At 40.9% G+C, this 22,772-nt stretch overlaps 1 protein-coding gene across 5 annotated transcripts in view; it reads right to left on the bottom strand.

Moving 5' to 3' along the window:
• babam2 (BRISC and BRCA1 A complex member 2) overlaps positions 1-22,772 on the bottom strand; it is a 199,180-nt gene that overhangs the window by 88,664 nt on the left and 87,744 nt on the right. For all 5 annotated transcript variants that reach the window (XM_041188715.1, XM_041188713.1, XM_041188716.1 and 2 more), the window contains one exon: positions 21,920-21,994. In XM_041188715.1, coding sequence (XP_041044649.1) covers positions 21,920-21,994 — 75 coding nt within the window. The remainder of the gene's footprint in view (positions 1-21,919; positions 21,995-22,772) is intronic.

The following is a 22,772-nucleotide window of genomic DNA, read 5'->3' as shown; positions in this document are numbered from 1 at the left end:
GGATAAATTCTAGCTTTGATGGGTGTTGGTAGAATTTGTGTTATGTTCAAATCTTGGATGAGTCCTTTTCTTTTTAAGTACAGTGAGTTGTAATGATCTGAAGTGCACTACCCAACAGGGTGGTGCAGGCAAATGTGAAAATATGCTGAAAAGAAAAAGAACCTGATATTAATATATTTAAGTGGCCTAATGTCTGATTTAGGCATTCACCTGACCCAACAGTGGTGGTCTATACCTGCCTCACTTGTAGTGACATCGACAACCTCCTGTCACTGACCATGGGTCAAATCTGTAGTACCTAGCTTAAGGATGTGACTGCCTCCTTGAGGGAAGTTTTTGGGTAACTTCCCTCTCCATGATGTATTGCAGTGTCTGAAATTTGGACTCCAGCTCACCAACTCTGAGCTGAAATTCCTTGACATTTACTACAGATGTGGTTGCCATGGATCACACAAGCGGGTCTTCAACGAGAAAAGTGAGATGAGAAGTGGAAAGGTTTAGGAAGAGAATTCCATAGCTTAGAGGCCGAGTAAGTAAAGGCACAGCAACCAGTGGTGGAGGGGTTAAAATTAGAGACATTCAGGAGTCAGGAATTAGAGGAGTACAATTATCGCAGAGGATTATGGGACTGGGGGAGATTACAGAGATGGGGAAGGGCCACGCCATGGAAGAATTTGAAAATAAGAATGAGAATTTAAAATCAAGGTGCTGCTTAACTGGGAGCCAGCATAGGTCAGCAAGCACAGGAGTGTCAGGTGAACCAGATGTGGTACGAGTTAGGAGATGGGCAGAAATTTTGGATGACCTTAAGAATACAGAGGATAGAAGGTAGAGGGCTGGCCAAGAGTGCATAAGAATAATCAGTGGCAGAGATAATAATCAATTTTTGCAGTTAGAGTCATAGGGGTCTACAACACAGAAAAAGGCCCTTCGGGCCATCGTGTTTGCGCTAGTCAAACAAGTACTTAACTATTCTAATCCCGTTTTCCAGCACCAGGCCCATAGCCTTATATGCCATGGCATCGCATTTGCGCATCCAAATACTTCTTAAATGTTATGAGCGTTTCTGCCTCTACCACCCTTTCAGGCAGTGAGTTCCTGATTCCCACCACCCTCTGGGTGAAAAGATTCTTCCTCACATCCTCTCTAAACCTCCAGTCCCTTACCTTAAATCTATGCCCCTTAATTATTGATCCCTCCACCCAGGGGAAAAGTTCCTTCTTGTCTACCCTATCTATGTCCCTCATAACTTTATACACCTCAATCATGTCCCCCCTCAATCTCCTCTGCTCCAAGGAAAATAACCCCAGTCTATCCAATCTCTCCTCAGAACTAAAACTCTCCAGCCCAGGCAACATCCTGGTAAATCTCCTCTGCACAATCTCTAGTGCAATCACATCCTTCCTATAATGCGGATTCCAGAGCTGCACGCAATACTCTAGATGTGGCCTAGCCAGCATTTTATATAGCAAAACCTCCCTGCTCTTATATTCAATGCCTCAGCTAATAAAGGCAAGTATGCCATATGCCTTCTTAACCACTTTATCTACCTGTCCCGCTACCTTAAGGAGCCGGTGGACATGCACACCAAGGTCTGTCTGATCCTCAGTACTTCCCAGGGTCCTACATTCATCGCGTATTCCCGTGCCTTGTTTGTCTTGCCCGTGTGCATCATCTCATGCTTATCCGGATTAAATTCCATTTACCACTGATCAGCCCATCTGACCAGTCCGTCTATATCCTCTTGTAATCTAAGGCTATCCTACTCACTATTTACCACCCCACCAATTTTTGTGTTATACGCGAACTTACTGATCAACCCTCTTACATTCAAGTCTAAATCGTTTATATATGCCACAAACAACAAGGGACCCAACACCAATCCCTGTGGAACCCCACTGACACAGGCATCCAGTCACAAAAACACCCCTCGACCATCACCCTCTGCTTCCTGCCACTCAGCCAATTCTGGATCCAATTTGCAAAATTGCCTTGGATCCCATGGGCTCTTACCTTTGTTATCAGTTTCCCTCGCGGGACCTTATCAAAAGCCTTGCTGAAGTCCAAGCAGAGTACGCCAAATGCAATTGCCCTCATCTACACACCTGGTCACCTCTTCGAAAAACTCAATCAAATTGGTGAGACATTACCTCTCCTTAACAAAACCATGCCGAGTGTCCTTGATTAATCCCTGCCTCTCCAAGTGTAGATTAATTCTGTCCCTCAGAATTGCTTCCAATAGTTTCCCCTGACTTTTAAACTGACTGGCCTGTAGTTCCCTGGTTTATCCCTTCCTCCCTTCTTGAATAATGGTGCCACATTGGCTGTCCTCCAGTCCTCTGGCACCTCTCCTGTGGCCAGAGAAGTATTGAAAATTATTGCCAACGGCCCTGTGCTCCAGAACTTGCCACGTCCCTAGACAAAATTATTCAAAATTAAATAGTGATGGCTACCACATGCACAACAAAAAGCAACATACCCTGCGGAATTCATTCAAGTCTAGGCCACAGTTGAAAGACATGAGTGTGCATTAAATAAATCAAAGTAAACTCCATCATTTTAGTTAGTATTCTCCCAATCTATGAATTCAAACAACATTTTGGGATGAAAATATGACTATATGAACATGCGAATTAGGAGCAGCAGTAGGCCATTGGCCCCTTGAGCCTACTCTGCCATTCGATAAGATCATGGCTGATCTGATTGTGGCCTCAATTCCACTTTCTTGCCTACCCCTGATAACCTTCGATTCCCTTCTTAGTCAAGGATCTATCTATCTCAACCTTAAAAATATTCAATGACCCTGCCTCACTGCTCTCAGTTCCAAAGACTCACAAACCTTGGAATAAAATTTCTCTTCACCTGTCTTAAATGGGGGACACCTTATTTTTAAAATGTGCATTTTTAAACCAGAGGACCCCAGCATCACAGGTGCCAGTCTTTAGTCAATTTGATTCATTCCACATGATATCAAGAAACGGCTGAAGGCACTGGATACCGCAAAGGTTACGGGCCCTGACAATATTCCGGCAAAGGACTGAAGACTCGTGCTCCAGAATTTGCTGCACCCCTAGCCAAGCTGTTCCAGTACAGCTATAACACTGGCATCTACCTGGCAATGTGGAAAATTGCCCAGGTGTGTCTTGCAGGATAAATCTATACCAACCAGTTACTGCCCCAACAGTTAAGTGATGGAACATCAACAATGCTATCAAACGAAACAAGCTTTGCAATAACCTGCTCACTGACAATCAATATGAGTTCCACCAGGGTCACTCAGCTCCTGAACTCATTACAGCCTTGGTTCAAACATGGACAAATGACCTGGACTCTAGAGGTGAGGTGAGAATGATTCCCTTGATATCAAGGCAGCATTTGATGAAGTGTGGCATTAAGGTGTCCACGCAAAATGGGGGTCAATGGGAATTGGGGGAAAACTGTCCGCTGGTTGGAGTCATACCTAGTACAAAGGGAGATGGTTGTGATTGTAAAAGGTCAATCATCTCAGTTCCAGGACATCACTGTAGGAGTTCCTCAGGGTAGTGTCCTAGGCCCAACCATCTTCAGCTGCTTCATCAATCACCTTCCTTCCATCATGAGGCCAGAAGTTTTGTTGTTCGCTGATGTTTGGACAATGTTCAGCACCATTTGCGACTCCTCAGAGACTGAAGCAGTCCACGTCCAGATGTCACAAGACCTGGACAATATCCAGGTGTGGGCTGACAAATGGCAAGTAACATTCATGCCACACAGTACCAAGCAATGACAATCTCCAATAGGAGAGAATCTAACCATCGCCCCATGACATCAATGGCATTACCTCAACGGCAACTAGGGATGGGCAATAAATGCTGGCCGAGCCAGCGAAGCCCACCTCCTGTGAATGAATTATAAAAAAAATTACCAGTGCTGAATCCCCCCAACATCAACATCCTAGGGGTTACCATAGACTAGAAAATCAACCGGACTAGCTTTATAAATACTGTGGCTACAAGAGCCTATCAGAGTCCAGGAACTCTGTGGCGAGTAACTCACCTCCCGAGTCTCCAAAGCCTGCCCACCATTTCAAGGCACAAGTCAGGAGTGAGATGGAATACTCTCTGCTTGCCTGGAAGAGTGCAGCTCCAACAGCACTCAAAAAGCTCAACACTATCCAGAACAAAGCAGCCCACTTGATTGGCAGCCCATCCACAAACAAATTGCCTATTCCTACTCCTGTGTTCCTATACACTCCCTCTACCACTGAGGCACAGGGGCACAAGTGTGTACCATGTACAAGGTGCACTGCAGTAACTCACCAAGGCTCCTTAGACAGCACCAACAAACCCTGATCACTATCATCTAGGACAAGGGCAGCAGACATATGGGAACACCACCACCTGGAAGTTTCCCCCGATGACACTCAGCATTCTCACTTGGAAATATATCGCCATTCCTTCACTGTTGCTTGGTCAAAATCCTGGAACTCCCTCCCTAACAACACTGTGGCTGCAGCGGTTCAAGAAGGTAGTTCACCACCACCTTCTCAAGGGCAAATGAGGATAGGGAATAAATGCTGGCCTACCCAGTGGCTCCTACATCCTATGGATGAATTTAAAAAGTTCCCTTGTTCTAGTCTCTCCCACTAAGGGAAACATCTTTTCAGCACCCACCATGTCAAGTCCCCTCAGGGTTTCATGTGTTTCAGTAAGATCCCTTTCATTTTTTTTAAACTCTAGTGGATACAGGCTTGACCTGCCCAACCTTTCTTCGTAAAATAACCCCCATCCCAGGTATCAGTCAAATGATACTCTGAACTGCTTCTAATGCATTTATATCTTTCCTGAAATAAGGAGACGAGAACTGTACACCGTACTACATCCAAGAACATCTGAAATTCTTTCCAAGGAATTGAATTGTCACAACCAGGACAGGGACAGCACTGGTGTCATCTTCTGAAACTAAACAATCACTAAAGTAGGCCAGCTATTCACCTGTAATGGCACAAACTGAGCATTTTAGGAATTGACTGAGTTGGGCTTTGAAATAGCCTCTTGTCTTAATGATAAAAAGGCTGAACTAGTTGATGTTGAGATTTGGTATTTCAACAAAGTAGAGTTAAATCATCCAAAGATTCCAATGTAATGGTTACCAAAGATGACTAATACTCAAGCAAGCACTAGTCTCTTCTATGTGGGAAAAACTTTGCTGTACTAATGCAACGGACAAGTCAGCTTGCAGATGCCTGGGCTGACCATATCCCACAAAGTCGTGGTCATTTTAGTGAGAGTAACCAGGCTTATGTTGAGGACCTTCTTCCTCAGAGTATGTGTTTTCTGAGTACTTATATGATGATTACCAGGCCTGAGGAATAGTATTTTTAGATGTTTGCACTAAATCCAATGCCATTTATTTCTGCTGGCTGGTTTCCATATGTGGATGTGAAGAGGAAGACTTGTGCCGGAACAAGATATACTTAACTAAGTGGAACACAATTTGAGCTCTCGTGTACTTGAGTCAACTTCTCAAGTTCTCATGCCGAGTCTCCAAGATTCCCTGGAATCTTTAACAGAACAATAGCAAGGCTTTCCTGCTGTTGATGCAGACTTTAAAAAGCACAATTTGGAACAAATCAAATAAAAAGTATCAAGCTAATCTTAAAAATTTATTTCAATACATGTTAAGTTCTGTAGGTCAAACCTGGATATAGTATTGTCTGTAACAAATTTATTTTTCCATTGCAGCATCAATATTAAAACCAGCAGATCCCAAAAAACGAAGATGGCTGTTAGCACAGGCAGGAGTGAACCGAGTTCTGATGAAAGGTCACTGCTTTAACTGTTTTTCTCTCCTTAGATGCTGCCAGACCTGCTGAATATTTCCAGCATTTTCCATCTTCATTTGCAGGAGTAGATCATATTGTTCTAGATGAAAAAGGTTTTAAAGGGCCTGGCATCCTTAACAACATCCTCACTAGGATGCTGACTGACAGCCACAGGATTCTCAGGTATCAGCTTGGCTCAGTTGGCAGCATTCTCTCCCCTGAATCAGAGGTTGTCTTAAGTCAGCATTTAAGCAAATAATCTTAGTCGAAATTTCAATACAATGCTGATGGAATTGTACACCGCTGTTCGTGCCCACTTTCGGAAACATTAAACTGAGGTCCACCTGCCTTGTCAAGTGGACATAAAAGATCTCAAAGCACTATTTGAAGAGAAGCAGAAAGTCCTGACCATCTTTTTGTTGTTATAATGATGGAACTCTTTCTAGCTGTTATTCTTATCATATACAGCTGTACTTATTTCCAGTTTGCCTTTAGCCCTCAAATTATCCTTCTGGCACCCTCAAGTTTTTTCGAGACCCTGCTTTCTTCTTTAAGCAGGCAAACCATTGCAAAGCTCATTTTTCTTTTATATTCCACTTTTGATTACTGCATGCTTTCTGTATACCTATTTGTTAATCTTAGGCATATATTTGTCCTGCATGTTCGTCAATATGCCTTTGATGCCATTTTCTGTATGGTGTTTGGCTCATTGATAATTAGCAAATCAAGTTAAGAATCTCTTGGAAGATATCATTGTAATGGTTTGATTGAAAATAGGAATTCACTTCAAATGGCTAAACGTTTTAATCAATGCATTAAATTTGTTCCTTTTAATTAAGTGAAAGGCAAAAAGAAAATTGTGGAGAGAACTTATGCATGAACCACCACTCTTGCCATATATTTTAAATCTATATTTGTATAAATCAAATATTTACAGGAAAAATAAGACAGCCATAGAAGAGCTTCAAGGTTCAGTTGGAATGCTTGTTTTGCAGAATTGGGCTAGTGTCTGAAAAACATTCGTCATGATGCAATAACCTGCAATTATTCTATAGCATTGACATTCCAATGCTCTTACTTGATGTTTACAGCAATGCAATCTCACTCCCACTAATTGGAGTAGCTAGCTGTGCAACAAAACGAGTCACGCAACACAATGTGTTTATATGACCATGACCCTACTTATATATATTACATATTAATATCAAAATTTATTGTAATAAATTGTTGACCTGTATGGCATTTTGCACCAGAGGTCCCAAAATGGGTATAAGTGACCTTTAACTATTCTCAGCTCAGTAAAAATCCTGCATTTAAAACATTCTTAAATCTATTTTATGAACCTATAGTACTTCAAGAGAAATTAAGTCCTGGTGAACAGTTAGGTTCACTTTGTTAGTTTTATAGCACTTGAATGCAGAAGTCTGCTAAATTAGACAGCTCACAAATCTGGAGACTGGTAATGTTAATTGGGAATCTTCAATTTAGGGAAGTGACCATCAAGAACTGTTCTCGTATTTTAAATTTGGTTTCAGGTGCTGGTCATCATAAATCTGTTGGGCTATGTAAGACAGAAACCAATTTCACAAGGGTGCATACTTTTATGAAAGGTCATCAACCTGAAATCTTAACGCTGTTTCTTTCTCCACAGACAGAAGATCCGCTATGTGCTTGCAGCGTTTTCTGTTTTTATTTCAGATTTCCAGCACCTGCAGTATTTTGCCTGTTGTACTTGCCTGTATACTTCGAATACAACCACGAACAAAACTGTGAATGCACAGCTCTGAAATGTTGTTTGTAACTCATTATTTAGGAATAAAAGCAGATATTTCTCAATTTTTTTTACATGTAATATCGCTTATACTGTTAAGCTTTTATACATTAGCATGTTTGACGTTAATGCTCCAAACTAATTTTACCTATATTAAAAAGTAACTAACATTTCCCAGGGTATAATGGGATTTACTGAATTACCAGTACCGCTATTCTACTGCCCAAGCTCCTCTTTTGAGCGCTCGATATATTTATGCTCCTTTAGTTGGAAGAGTCAGCAAGCGACTGACAAATCTGAATTTCTATAAGTGAAAAGGCATGCTGGTTGATGGGCAAAAGCCATTTGGTTTTCTTCTTTTCTGAAGGGAAGAAATCCCTTGTTTAAGAAAATGAGAGCTGTGTCAAGTGAAGTTCTTCTTCTTATATTTAATAGCTTGCTACCGCCTGGGATCGACTGAAAGGCCTGGAGGGAAGCTCTTGCTATACTGATACTTACAAAGGGCAAAAGGTTAGAACTGGGAATTTATAAACTCAGTTTATCAGTTATAGCTGTTAGAAGGAATCATTAGGGATATTCTGTTTTGAAGACCTTGACAGAGAAGACTCGCAACATGGTTTCCAAAAAAGGTCATGACTTATCAACACGGCTGAATTCTGGAAAAAATTATTGGGTTGATAGATCAAGGTAGCCTGGTAAATAAACATTGTGTGTTTGCTTTTAATGTAAATGAGAATGGAAAGGGCCTACGTCTGGCAAATGATGTTTTATGTCATTTATGTATGTAAATGTAGTGTTATTCAGGCAAGTAGAGCTTACCACCTGACTCCCCAAAGCCTGTCCACCATCTACAAGGCACAAGTCAGAAGTGTGATGGAATACTCCCCACTTGCCTGGATGAGTGCAGCTCCCACAATACTTAAGAAGCTTGACACCGTCCAGGACAAAGCAGCCTGCTTGATTGGCACCACATCCACAAGCATTCACTACCTCCAGCACCGACACATAGTAGCAGCAGTGTGTACCATCTACAAGATGCACTGCAGAAATTCACCAAGGCTCCTTAGACAGCACCTTCTAAACCCAAGACCACGACCATCTAGAAGGACAAGGGCAGCAGATACATGGGAACACCACCACCTGGAAGTTCCCTTCCAAGTCACTCACCATCCTGACTTGGAAATATACCGCCATTCCTTCACTATCGCTGGGTCAAAATCCTGGAAGTCCCTTCCAAACAGCACTGTAGGTGTACCTACACCACACGGACTGCAGCAGTTCAAGAAGGCAGCTCCACCTTCTCAAGGGCAACTAGGGATGGGCAATAAATGCTGGCCCAGCCAGCAAAGTCCACATCCCATGAATGAATAAAAAGAAGTGAAATATATGCATATCATGCTGGGTTCTGAATTCATTTCTGTTGAGCAGGAAAGAGACCTAGATATTATAGTGTGTAAATCTCTGAAGTTTCATTACCAGTACTGAAAGGCTGTAGTAAAATAGCTTTCCATTGTTTAGTAGGATGATCAGAAAGGAAACTAAAAGCACTACAACATCCTTTTACATGGTTCTGGTTGAACCCCTTCTAGATCATGGGAGAAAGAGGCCCTGGAAAAAATTAAGCAGAGAGCCATTGGATCGATACTGAGTTTAAGAACCGTTAGTTATCATCTAGAAAGATGTAGACTGAGGAGATTTGACTGATGTAAAAAAATGGTTAAGGGCATCTTAGTTTTGTAATCTACACTGTCTCAGACACACTCCAAACTATGTATTATCCTCTGTATTTGCTGCAAGTCTTTCAGTGTTTTGGGTACTGCATTCTTTAAGCACATACACCTTTGAAACCAGTGTGGTTTTTCTGAAGGATGAGTGAGGTCATGACCACATAGGTAGCTGATCTCATGTCTAGACAAGGATACTAATAATGTCTGTGCACTTAAGGTCTATGACATCAATCTCAACAGCAAACCATGTCTGGACAAACTATTCTTTACAGGCAATGCTACCTTATATTGGAATTTTCAATGAAACATTCAGAAACATATAACCTAACTTTTTTTTAAAACAAAAATAAACAGCAATCAGGCAGGATTCCTTAGAGCCATGCCAGTCAGACAGCACATATACTTCCAGTCCATAACATGCTGACACAGAAGTCATAAGAATATAAACCGAACAACAGCAACCCTGAATCACTACAAGGACTATTTCAGTACAATATTCATAAACAATCAGAGCTTGGAAAATTCTATTTTCTGCAACTGGACCATAAATAGAAGCGTGTTTGATGTTTTTCCATGATTGGTTCACATTGTATTCTGTTCGATTCAGCATTATGTCTGCCACTGTGGTCAATATTGTACAGAATCAGTTAAACTCTTTTAGCCAATTCTTACCACAATCACTTGTATTTCATTAAAACTGCTCCCATTATTTCTATGTCAGAAAGTATTTTTTTTCCAAAACAAATGATTCCTTGTTACTCATTGGTTGTAATGAAGGCTGAAACAAGCACAGTCACATCTACTGCCAGAAGCGCTCTATTAGTTAATTATCTGAGTATTATGTGAGTGCTTGTAATGTTCACCATGCACCATTTATCCATAACTCTTGGCATAAAGTTACCAACTTAGGTTCTTCCATGCCATTCCACTGTTGTTAGAAACTTAAATATCAAACAAAGTGCATGACAAGATCACAAGAAAATCAGTAAAAATAAAGTTGTAAAACTGAAAATGAATGTTCAATCGCTCACATTAGAAACTAACCATTTGGTTTGACCATCCAAAGCCCATAACAGTGCCTACAAAATAGCCCCTATTCCATTGTTATATTTTCCTATCAAAGCTTATATGTTGAGGCACTTGGTCATTTCTCAAATGCCATTGAAATTCTGGCAGCCAAAGCTTGCTGGTTAATATGGTAGAAAACAAAAAGATTTTTTTTAAACTGGAAGTGAAGCTCTGTTGTTACATAATAGGAAAATAAATTGGCAAAGAGTTTTTACTTTAGGCACAGTTGGTGATCAGGGTGCAAACTGTGCCCACGATTGTGATAGTTTTAAAGGTTGCTTTTTTGCTTATGTTTCAAATATTGCCAAACAAAATCTTTCAGTGAAATCAGACACCATTTTAGAATATAATTTTCTTTAAAAAAAAACATTAAAATATTCTTTGATATATTTAAGTGGTAATGTGGTGCTATTTTATTTATACAACTGAAAATGGGTTTATGACAAAAAATAAGTATTATTAATCAGTGTCTAGGCAACCAACTGAGCAGCTAGATTTTAAATAACTGAAAATGACACTATATAGAACTATTTACTAGTCAGTTCCTTAGTAAATTAAAAAAGCTTGTAAAACGTGCGCGTTAGGGCCCTTGTTTATGTTAAGAGTCACTGCAATTGGCTCAGAAACAGGCACAATTACTGGAACCTTGCAATGGCAATTCATTTGATATGGGAGTGAGGCCGGCTTCTAGCCAATGTTCCTTGAATGAACGCAAAAGATCATGGAAACTCAGCTTGTGCTGGAAATGATTTTGCACTTGAAATTCCTCAATTATTTCTGCTGGTTTGGCTGATTTCAGAGGAAACGCGCTGAAAAAACATTGGCCTATTCCCTATCGTGTATACATATTGTTTCAACACAATTCACAATAGGCTAAAAAAAATTCAACGATAATCATACTGGAATGCTATTTTCTAACATATTTTTCAGTGTTGCAAGCCAATCAGACAGTGAGGTGTGAAAATTGGTCAGTAACACAAATCAAGACTTGATGTTACTAAGAGATCTGTGGTCCTATCAATTTAGAGAGACTCCATTGGGTGAGGAGGAGAGAAAACTTGGAGAAAATAGTTCCAATGTTTACAAATCTTTGGCCCTTAAGCATTTGCTCATAATTTACACCCAACCTTTACACCTGAAATCCAAGAATGCCAGCCAATCGTTCATGTTATTGTGACTGGCACAAGAGCAAAACTTCCGATACAAGCAAAAGAAAGACTTGCAAAATGATATTTTTTGAGGGGAAAATTGAAATATTAATGAGTAACCTATTTGCCCATGGTACATACCATAACCAAGTTTTTCTGAAACATCTTCCTCTTGCTTCCCAGTCAGAATTACCAACTAGTGAACAAGTATGTGAAATCTGGCCTGATTTATTAACTGGACAGTAGGCAAGGATTCCAGCTGTATGCCAGGAAAAATCATAAAACTGTTCCTCATAAAAAGCAACTTCAATTGCAATACTCCCAGTGCAAACTAATTCTTCCTTGAATTGAGGCCAAGTTTAGTGCCCTAAACCTGTCTCAACAGAGATCACCAGTTCTAAACACAAAATTTTAACTGCAAGTTAACTGCAAAGATGCAGGAAAGATGCAGGTAGTAATGATGATTATGAGGGAAGGTTGGAAATATTGTAACATTGTCTATTTTTGAAAAGCTAAAAGTTAAACTATTTCCTTTCAGCTTATCGTCTTTGCAATGGTTTAAGCTCACTGTTGCAAAACATTTCCTATGCCCTTCTGGGCAGACAGTGATATTGTGTAATAAGTATGTCTTTGCTAAATAATAGTATGATATATTTCAGAAGGCATTTCAAAACTCAGTGGTCTTTAATAATTTCCAGATTTCTAATTAAGGTTGATGGATACAATGCCTTATTGATGTAAAGTGCTTTCTCAACTGTGGAAGGGATAGAAAGAATTGGTAAACTCTTCTGAAAGCATGGTTCCCAACAACTGTTTTTTTGAAGTAACATTATAGCACTGTCATGTCAAACTTTAGATTCTACTCATTCTTAGAAAAGCTGGATCCCATGCTTGATACTGTACATTTGGTAAGTTCTTGTTCTTTCATTATTTTTAGTGGCCAAGTCAGCCTGCAAATGGCAGAAACCACAGGGAGCTGACTCTTTAAGAGTCTAATATTTCACAGTAGTCATCAGCATGGGATTTCTCAGGCCTCCAGATAGAAAAAGTCTTAGGCTATCATTGAAACTCTCTTCTTTTGAAATAAATGGCAACAATTAAATTTGTAACAGGATATAGGTCTTGAATTCAGTTACTGGCACTGACGAAAAAAGGGCTGACTAGATTCAGCCAGGAAAAAAAATCATCTTTTGAAACTGGAGTCAGAGACTCTGCAAATATTTTTTAAAACTCTTAACTTTGGAAAAGGACTGTACGATAAACATTACACCATCAGAAAACTCAGAACTTTTCTTCATATTTACCATAAAGAAAAAAATAAGAGAACCGGTATAAACTATGGTAGAACATGTACTAGGGGCTTGGAGTAGACAAAGACATGTATCTGTAAAGCTGCCTAAGAGGACCTTGGTTTTCCAGTATTTCATTGTCAGTCTGTTGATATGAGGTCAATCATTGCAAATGGGGAAACATAACAGATGACATTTAATGTAGACAAATATAACATACTGCACATAGGAGGAGGAAAATAATGGCAATCCAGAAGACCATGAAAGTTGATGAAATAGCTATGGGTCAAATGGAAAGAAATAAAGACTGCAGTGTTTATCCACATAAAAGTAACCAGAATGTAATTCATTCTATAAAGTGCTTTGGGACATTTCTGAAAGATGTAACAAGCTGCTACACATGTACCAGTTCATTTTCTGGGGGCTTTAGTACATTTGGAATTCAACATGTACAATCTCAGAATGCCAGCAAACAACATGCCAAATAAAATGCTGATCCAAACAGCGAAAATAAGTCATAATTAAACTCTTGCCTCCTGATCAGAGCACACCTAAAGCAGTGTCCAATTCCAACAAATGAAACAGGCGAAAGACATTCAAGCTCTAGGTGCAAAGAAGAACCCAGAGACTGATCCCAAGTGAAGGGGAGAAGAGAAAGAAAGTGGGGGTGAAGGAAGAGAAAGAGAGAAAATGCTTGGCGGCAAGGGAAAAAGAGGAGCTAAAGGGATAGGGCCAATGGTGTAAGAGTGTAATTATAGTATGAGCTTACATTGGGAATTTTCACGATACATGTAGACAGAATTTCTAATAGCAATATACAAAATATTTTGTGAAATATCACCAGAAATTTATCAGTACTATTTAGGTGCTTCAAATAACACATATGACAATAGTTATAATAGAACCTTTCCATGTAAACATTTCAACAGTGACCAAGAGAAGACAGGAGGAGAGAGAGAGAGAGATAAAGAGAGGAGATGGCAGATTACAAATCTTTACAGCTTTTGTTGTGCTCCTAATACTTCAGAAAGCGTATTAAGCTGGAAGTCTTTTCTCATCCTAATTTGAATTCATTAGCATTTACATTAATTAGCTAATGCAAAAATTACAATTTGTGAGACACAGAGAGCAAAAGACAGAGTTGCTTTCATTTTTAAAGAATTCTGAATATTGAAAGTTAAGGGAATGCCTCTATTACCTGAGTTTTGCTGATAGTTACAAAATGCAAAAATAAAATTGCTATCTGCTTCCAGGCATACAAACGTAGGGACACTGGGTTAATTTTCACCGAATATGCCTGACAAGATCAGTTGCCTGTTTTACACTCTACCTATCTTATATTAGGATCAGTTGCTTGTTTCGCACCCTACCTGATTTTACTTTCCAATGAAGCCAAAGGAAACGAACCTCAGTCGAGGTGAAAAATGAATTTTCAACCCTGACTCAATTGTAACCTTTTATTCTTTCATAGGATATGGGCATTGTGGGAAAGGCCAGCATTTGTTACCTATCCCTAATGCCCTTGGGAAGGTGGTGGTGAGCCAACTTCTTGAACCACTGCAGTCTATTTGGTATACCTACAGTGCTGTTAGAAACGATGTTCCAGTATTTTGACTCAGCAACAATGAAGGAACAGCAATGGCTGTGGGTCATCAGCAGCAGCAGAACTGTACTTGAACACAATCTGTAACCTCATAGCCTGGCATATCCCCCACTCTACTATTACCATCAAGCCACGGGGATCAACCCTGGTTCAATGAAGAGTGCAGAAGGGTAGGCCAGGAGCAGCACCAGGCATACCGAAAAATGATGTGTCAATCTGGTGAAGCAAAAACACAGGACTACTTGTGTGCCAAACAGCATAAGCAGCAAGTGATAGAGAGAGCTAAGCAACCCCACAACCAATGGATCAAATCTAAGCTCTGCAGTCCTGCCACATCCAGTCGTGAATGGTGGTGGACAATTAAACAACTCACTGGAGGAGGAGGTACCATAAATATCCCCATCCTCAACCATGGAGGAGCCCAGCAAAGCAGTGCAAAAGGTAAGGCTGAAGCATTCGCAACAATCTTCAGCCAGAAGTGCCCAATGGATGATTCTTCTCGGCCTCTTCCGGAGGTCCCCAGCATCACAGATGCCAGTCTTCAGCCAATTCGATTCACTCCATGTGATATCAAGCTGAAGACACTAGATTCTGCAAAGGCTATGGGCCCTGACAATACTCTGGCAATAATACTGAAGACTTGTGCTCCAGAACTTGTCGCGTCCCTAACCAAACTGTTCCAGCACAGCTATAACACTGGCAACTACCCGGCAATGTGGAAAATTGACCAGGTATCTCCTGTACACAAAAAGGACATATCCAGCCTGGCCAATTACTGCTCCATCAGTCTACTCCTGATCATCAGTAAAGTAATGAAAGGCGTCATCAGTGCTATGAAGCGGCACTTGCTTTGCAATAACCTGCTGGCTGATGCCTAGTTTGAGTTCCGCCAGGACCACTCAGCTCCTGACATCATTACAGCCTTGGTTCAATCATGGACAAAGGAGTTGAGCTTAAGAGGTGAGGTGAGAGTGACTGCCCTTGGCATCAAAGCAGCATCTGACAGAGTGTGGCATCAAGTAGCCCCAGCAAAACTGGAGTCAATGGAATCAGGAGGAAAACTCTCTGCTGGTTGGAGTCATACCTAGCACAATGGAAGGTGGCTGTGGTTGTTGGAGGTCAGTCATCTCAGCGCCAGGACATCACTGCAGGAGTTCCTCAGGGTAGTGTCCTAGGCCCAACCTCAGCTGCTTCGTTAATGACCTTCCTTCCATCTAAGGTTAAAATTGGGGATGTTCACTGATGACTGCACAATGTTCAGCACCATTCACAACTCCTCAGATACTGAAGCAGTCCATGTCCAAATGCAGCAAGACCTGGACAATATCCAGGCTTGGGCTGACAAGTGGCAAGTAACATTTGCGCCCCATACAAGTGTCAGGCAATGACCATCTCCAACAAGAGAGAATTCAACAATCACCCCTTCATGTACAATGGCATTACCATCGCTGAATCTCCCACTATCAACATCCTGGGGATTACCATTGACCAGAAACTGAACTGAACTAGCCATAATAATACTGTGGCTACAAGAGCAGGTCAGAGATTAGGAATTGTGCGACGAGTAACTCACCTCCTGACTCCCCAAATCCTGTCCACCATCTACAAGGCAAAAGTTAGCAGTGTGATGGAATACTCCCCACTTGCCTGGATGAGTGCAGTTCCTATTACACTAAAGAAGCTGGACACCATCCAGGACAAAGCAGTCCGCTTGATTGGCACCACATCCACAAACATTCACTCTCTCCACCACCAGCGCACAGTAGCAGCGGTGTGTACCATCTACAAGATGCTCTGCAGGAATTCACCAAGGCTCCTTAGACAGCACCTTCCAAACCCACGACCACTACCACCTCAAAGGACAAGGGCAGCAGATAGATGGGAGCACCACCACCTGGAGATTCCCCTCCAGGTCACTAACCATCCTGACTTGGAAATATATTGCCATTCCTTCACTATCACTGGGTCAAAATCCTGGAACTCCCTTCCTAACAGCAATGTGGGTGTACCTACACTACATGGACTGCAGCATTTCAAGAAGGCAGCTCAACAGCACCTTCTCAAGGGCAACTAGGGATGGGCAATAAGTGCTGGCCCAGCCAGCGAAGCCCACATCTCGTGAATGAATTTTTAAAAAATGCCGTTCTAAGTCAGGATGGTGTGTAGCTTAGAAGGGAACTTGCAAGTGGTGTTGTTCTTTTGTGTCTGCTGCCCTTATCCCTCCAGGTGGTAAAGGTCATGGGTTTGGAAAATGCTATTGAATGCATCTTATAGATAGTACATACTGCTTCCACCGTGTGTTGGTGGTAGAAGGAGTGAATGTTTAAGGTTGTGAATAGGGTGCCACTCAAGCAGGCCACTTTATCCTGGATGGAGTGGACCAACGGCAAGTATAAAACACACACGGATAAAATTTTGCAGTGGTTCTCCCAAACATCTGCCATAATTTTTGGTGGATGATTTGTATATGCTCTGTAAAAATAGCATTTACACTGTTTTCCCATGCTTTTGTGGCTTTTCTGCTAAAGCTACAACAGAAAAGCAAAAGAACCACAGTGGAAATTCAGTTCCATAGTTTCTGGACATTCAGAGACTAGGTATTAGCTACTGCAAAACTACTGAAGGAAGTTCAGAAATTTTAAAATATGAATTCTAAAAGAGACAAACAATTCTTAGTATTGTTTATTCTTTCCTGGTGGGAACACAGAAATTCTGCCCCAAAATCCACTAAATAGAAACTCACCCAACAACTCTGATCTAATTATAGATAGCCAAAATCTTTTTCATGTCACATACTAAATTATGTATAATGTTACAGATAGTGGTCTGAAACACTGAATAGTAGAAATACAGACCTCAAATAGTCATACTAGAAAAGGGAGTTAAAGAGAAACGACAGGAGTCAAAGTTTCTGAGTGGGCATAAGGATGCACCAGCAGCAGAACAATTGGGGCATGTAAGCTCAAATAGGAGATGCAAGCTGGTTCCATTGTTGCTCCAAAGGCAGTTAGGGAAATGGGAAACCTATTAATGTCTTTAGTCTCCTTCTTTTGGAGCAGCCAGTCCCTAAACACTGTGGTTAAATACGCTTGAAAATTCATGTTTTTCCTATAAAACCTTAAGGACAAACATCCCGGACAAACTGTAATATGGACAGTATACTTCCCAGCCCAAAGCAAACTGCCTTGATCCTAGGATTTGAGAGGATAAAACGTTGCCCTTCTACACGTCCAGTTACAGGCAAGAATCTTGGGCTTAGATTATTTAAAATGCGAATTATACTGCAAGGTTGTACAATAATCAAATCAATAGCTGATATTTATATGTAGTTTAGAACCACAGCCCACAAAAGAAACTCATTTGTTTCCCAATGTGCCCATTGTGTCAGCGGCAGATCTTCACTAGAACAATCCAGAACTGTTCCATAATTTTGCTCTCTACCCATTGTTCAGCATCAACTATATTCAACTATTTCCTTTCTATGCTGAATAAACCTACATAAAAAGTTGTCTCCTCACACAGTGTCATTATTAAATTGCTGACTCCTTGTCATCAACTCCCTATTCAGAGCAACAAAACTATTCATAATTAAAACTATAAATTGTTTTCATAGCTATAGTTTTTGATCACTGGCATCATTTTAGTGAATCTATGCTGCATTATCCTTCTGTCCCTTCTTAACGGATTTGTTTTATTAGCCATCCTAGCCCCCTACCACAATTGGCATATCTAAGGAAGACTGACAAATTGTGGATCAAGTTCACTGCTATCTCCCATCAGATTTTCTTCAAAGTCCTGGAGTTGCAGATCAAGATCGGTAACTTAAAATATAGTAGCATTCAAAATTGATAAGAACCAATTCCTATTTTTCTGCACCTTCTTCCTCCAAAACCAGATCCCTCCCTTTATCCTACACATTCTTTAATTTATTTTTATTGTTCATTATGCTCATAAAAGCCCTAACAACTTCCTTTGTTATACAGGCCTTCCTCATCTTCCCTTCCAATCCCCCTTTTCACCTCCTCATTACTCTTTCTATATTCCTCACAATTTTCTTCTGCAAAATTTTATCAGGCTTCCAATTTTCAGTTTAGTTTCAATCTCTCGATTTGTCTACAGAAATCTGTCATTTGATATATTCCTTTTCATTTTCAGGAATGTATCAGTTTGGGACTCACACCCTCATGTTTGAAGATTCCTCACTGGTAATCCATTTGTGCTAACATAGCCCTCCACCCACCCCAGTGATTTTACGTCAGATCTTCTTAACCATCTGAACACTACCCTTTTCCAGAGGAACACCTCTATCTCTGACATGTTATTATCCTCCAATTTTGACTATAAACCCAACAAAGTTATGGGCTTTAACTCAACTAAGATATGGTTGCTATTTTCCAATTTAAAAAAAAAATCATTCATGGGATGTGGGCTTTGCTGGCTGGGCAGGCATTTATTGCCCATCTCTAATTGTCTTTGAGAAGGTGGTGGTGGGCTGCCTTCTTAAACTGCTGCAGTCCATGTGGTATAGGTAGACCCACAGTGCTGTTGGGTGTGTGGGAGGGTGGGGGGGAGTTCCAGGATTTTGACCCAGCGACAGTGAAGGAACAGCGATAAATTTCCAAGTCAGGACTTGGAGGGGAACTTCCAGGGAGTGGTGTTCTCATCTATCTGCTGCCCTTGTCCTTCTAGGTGGTAGCGATCGTGGGTTTGGAAGGTGCTGTCTAAGGAGCCTTGGTGAATTCCTGCAGTGCATCTTGTAGATGGTACACACTGCTGCTATTGTGCATCAGTGGTGGAGGGAGTGAATGTTTGTGGATGTGGTGCCAATCAAGTGGCCTGCTTTGTCCTGCACAGTGTCCAGCTTCTTCAGTGTTGTAGGAGCTGCACTCATCCAGGCAAGTGAGGAGCATTCCATCACATTCCTGACTTGTGCCTTGTAGATGGTGGACAGTCTTTGGGAGTCAGGAGGTGAGTTAGTTGTCGCACAATTACTGGCCTCTGACCTGCTCTTGTAGCCACGATATATATATATATAGCTAGTCCAGTTCAGTTTCTAGTCAATGGTAACCCCCAGGATGTTGATAGTGGGGGATTCAGTGATGGTAATGCCATTGAACATCAAGTGCGATGATTGAATTCCCCCTTGTTGGAAACGGTCAAGGCTTGCCACTTGTCAGCCTAAGCCTGGATATTGTCCAGGTCTTGCTGCATTTGGACATGGATTGTTCAGTATCTGAGGAGTCACAAATGGTGCTGAACATTGTGCAGTCATCAGCAAACATCCTCACTTCTGACCTTATGATGGAAGGAAGGTCATTGATAAAGCAGCTGAAGATGTTTGAGCCAAGGACACTACCCTAAGGAACTCCTGCAGTGATGTCCTTGAGCTGAGGTGACTGACCTCCAACAACCACAATCATCTTCCTTTGTGCTACATATGTCTCCAACCAGTGGAGAGTTTTCCCCGATTCCCAGTGACTCCAGTTTTGCTAGGGCTCCTTGATGCCATACTTCATCAAATGCTGCCTTGATGTCAAGGGCAGTCACTCTCACCTCACCCCTTGAGTTCAGCTCTTTGTCCATGTTTGAGCCAAGGCTGTAATGTGGTCAGGAGCTGAGTGGCCCTGGTGGAACCCAAACTGGGCATCAGTGAACAGGTTATTGCTAAGCAAATGCTGCTTGATAACACTGCTGATGACCTCTTCCATTAGCTTACTGATGAACGAGAGTGGAATGATGGAGCGGTAATTGGTCAGGTTGGATTTGTCCTGTTTTGTGTGCACAGGACATAGCTGGGCAATTTTCCACATCACCAGGTGGATGCCAGTGTTGTAGCTGTACTGGAACAACTTGGCCAGGGCGCAGCAAGTTCTGGAGCACAAGTCTTCAGCACTACTGCCGGGATGTTGTCAGGGCCCATAGCTTTTGCAGTATCCAGTGCCTTCAGCCATTTCTTGATACCACGTGAGTGAATCAAATTGGCTGAAGACTGGCATCTATGATGCTGGGGACCTCCGGAGGAGGCTGGGATGGATCATCCACTTGGCACTTCTGGCTGAAGATTGTTGCGAATGCTTTAGCTTTATTTTTTCCACTGCTGTGCTGGGCTCCTCCATCATTGAGGATGGGGATATTTGTGGAGCCACCTCCTCCAGTGAGTTGTTTAATTGTCCACCACCATTCAAACTGAATGTGGCAAGACTACAGAGCTTAGGTCTGACCCATTGGTTGTGGGATTGCTTAACTCCGTCTTTCACTTGCTGTTTATGCTGTTTGGCACGCAAGTAGTCCTGCTTTTCTATAGCTTCACCAGGTTAACACGTCATTTTTCGGTATGCCTGGTGCTGCTCCTGGCATGCCCTCTTGCACTCTTCATTGAACTAGGGTTGATCCCCTGGCTTGATGGTAATGGTAGAGCGGTAGGGTAGTATCAATAATGGATTCTATCACAGCAGTAAAACATTAATTTCTAGGGTGTTGGCATATGGGTGTCCACATGGATAAAGTTAAGGAATACAAAAGGGAAAAGGTACAAGAGGTCAGGCTAAGAGGTTACAGATTGTGTTCGAGTACAAGTCTGCTGCTGCTGATGGCCCACAGCGCCTCATGGATGCGCAGTATTGAGTCACCTACTCTCACTTCAGCTATATGGCACACTTCGTGAACTGGAACTAAAGCCAGACATGCTTTTTCTCTTCTTGACAAGCAGACTTGGATGGGTTTAAATGAAAATCCACTAACAGCTTTCACCACATGCCTCAACTTAATCGCAACCTATTTTACAATTGTTAAAATTAATGTTTTTTTAAACTTGTTGAACTGTAAGCAAATCATCCCAATTTCATCTCTATGCATAATCACAATTGTACCTTTTCCCTTTTGTATTCCTTAACTTTATCCATATGGATACCCATATGCCAACATCCTAGATATTAATGTTATACTGTGATAGAATCCTTTAGTGATACTACCATACCACTCTATTCCTTATAATTAGAAATATGGAATTCCAAGTCCTGGTCAAACATAAGCTATGTCTCCAATATAGTTACTATATCATGACACTCCACGGTTATTATCGTTTTTAACTTGGCCATTTGTTTTGAAACATTTTATTCAGGAATTCACCCACATACCATACAACGTTGATCCCAATTTTTATCTTAGTAATATTACACCTTCATTTTTCTCATAAGCTGTACTTTATTAGCTCTGTTTTCTCTTTGTTGCCTTCCTTGGATTTTTTTAAAACTTTCCTTTCTTTTTTCTGTCTCCCCAAGCCCATGAGTTAAACTTTTCCCACAGCACAACCCACCCAATGAGTAAATTGGTATCAGACACCACAACAAGAATCCATCCAAAATAAATTTTCTTGCAAAAAATATACCTGATTTAACTACCTTATGATGTTTGGGCTGATCAAGGGTAAAACCAAAGCATATGGCAACTTATCTGAAGTATCAATTTTAAACACAACTTGATTTTGTCCTTAATATGTAGAGGACTTTACCTTGAGAAGGTATGTTGGGATATTGCTGAAATCCACTGGAAGCTTCAAAAGGAAACGTGCGGAAAATTCGCCAGTCTGTAGAATTGACAGGAAAAAATGATTACATCACCTTCAATTGTAGCTCTTGTGTATCCATTATCACCAAAAGTAAGACTGTGAAATATAGCAGTATGCATCATGTGGCTATGTATTCACTGGATAACATTGCATATAATAACTTCTGAGAGCACAACTTTCATTCCGTATATAAAAAGCACACCAAACAAATTGAATAGATGAAACATAAATAATGTACACTCTTACTAATTTCATCAACACATTTAGGACTTTTTCTATTATAAATATACAAAACAAAGACCCCCAGACAGTTCATTTTTATGAAAACCTAAACTCCTCTAAATGATACGAAAGTATACTACTTTTCATATCATTTTTCTGGTTGATTGTCGAGTAGGTATATGAATATGAGTGTATATGATTCTGTCGGTATGATTGATTACTTTTGGAGTCAGGCAGATTGCAAGCTTAAAATTATCAAAAGAAGCTAGGTGTAGAAATGTGCTTGAAATGCTAATGAATGCTGTCTTAGCATGTAATGTGTGAAGGGAATTTGCATTTTTTAGATGAGTGAAGGGATTGTTTGGATTTCAAAGGGAGGTTAGACTGTTTACAACTAGCCAGATAAGCAAGGCTAAGGAGTATGTTTATTTTCGCAAAGTTTTATGGACAATATTGGCAACATGAAGATTTTTATGTTATGGGAAAGGTACAATTCCAAAGGCATATGGAATAATGGAATTTACATATTAAAGAGAGAGAAACATATATAAAGGAGAATGAAAGGCTATTTTGG

The sequence above is a fragment of the Carcharodon carcharias genome, chromosome 5 (assembly GCF_017639515.1).
Source record: "Carcharodon carcharias isolate sCarCar2 chromosome 5, sCarCar2.pri, whole genome shotgun sequence".
Lineage (NCBI taxonomy): Eukaryota > Metazoa > Chordata > Chondrichthyes > Lamniformes > Lamnidae > Carcharodon > Carcharodon carcharias.
The sequence above is the reverse complement of the archived record's forward strand: the minus strand, read 5'-3'. Positions and strand labels throughout refer to the sequence as shown.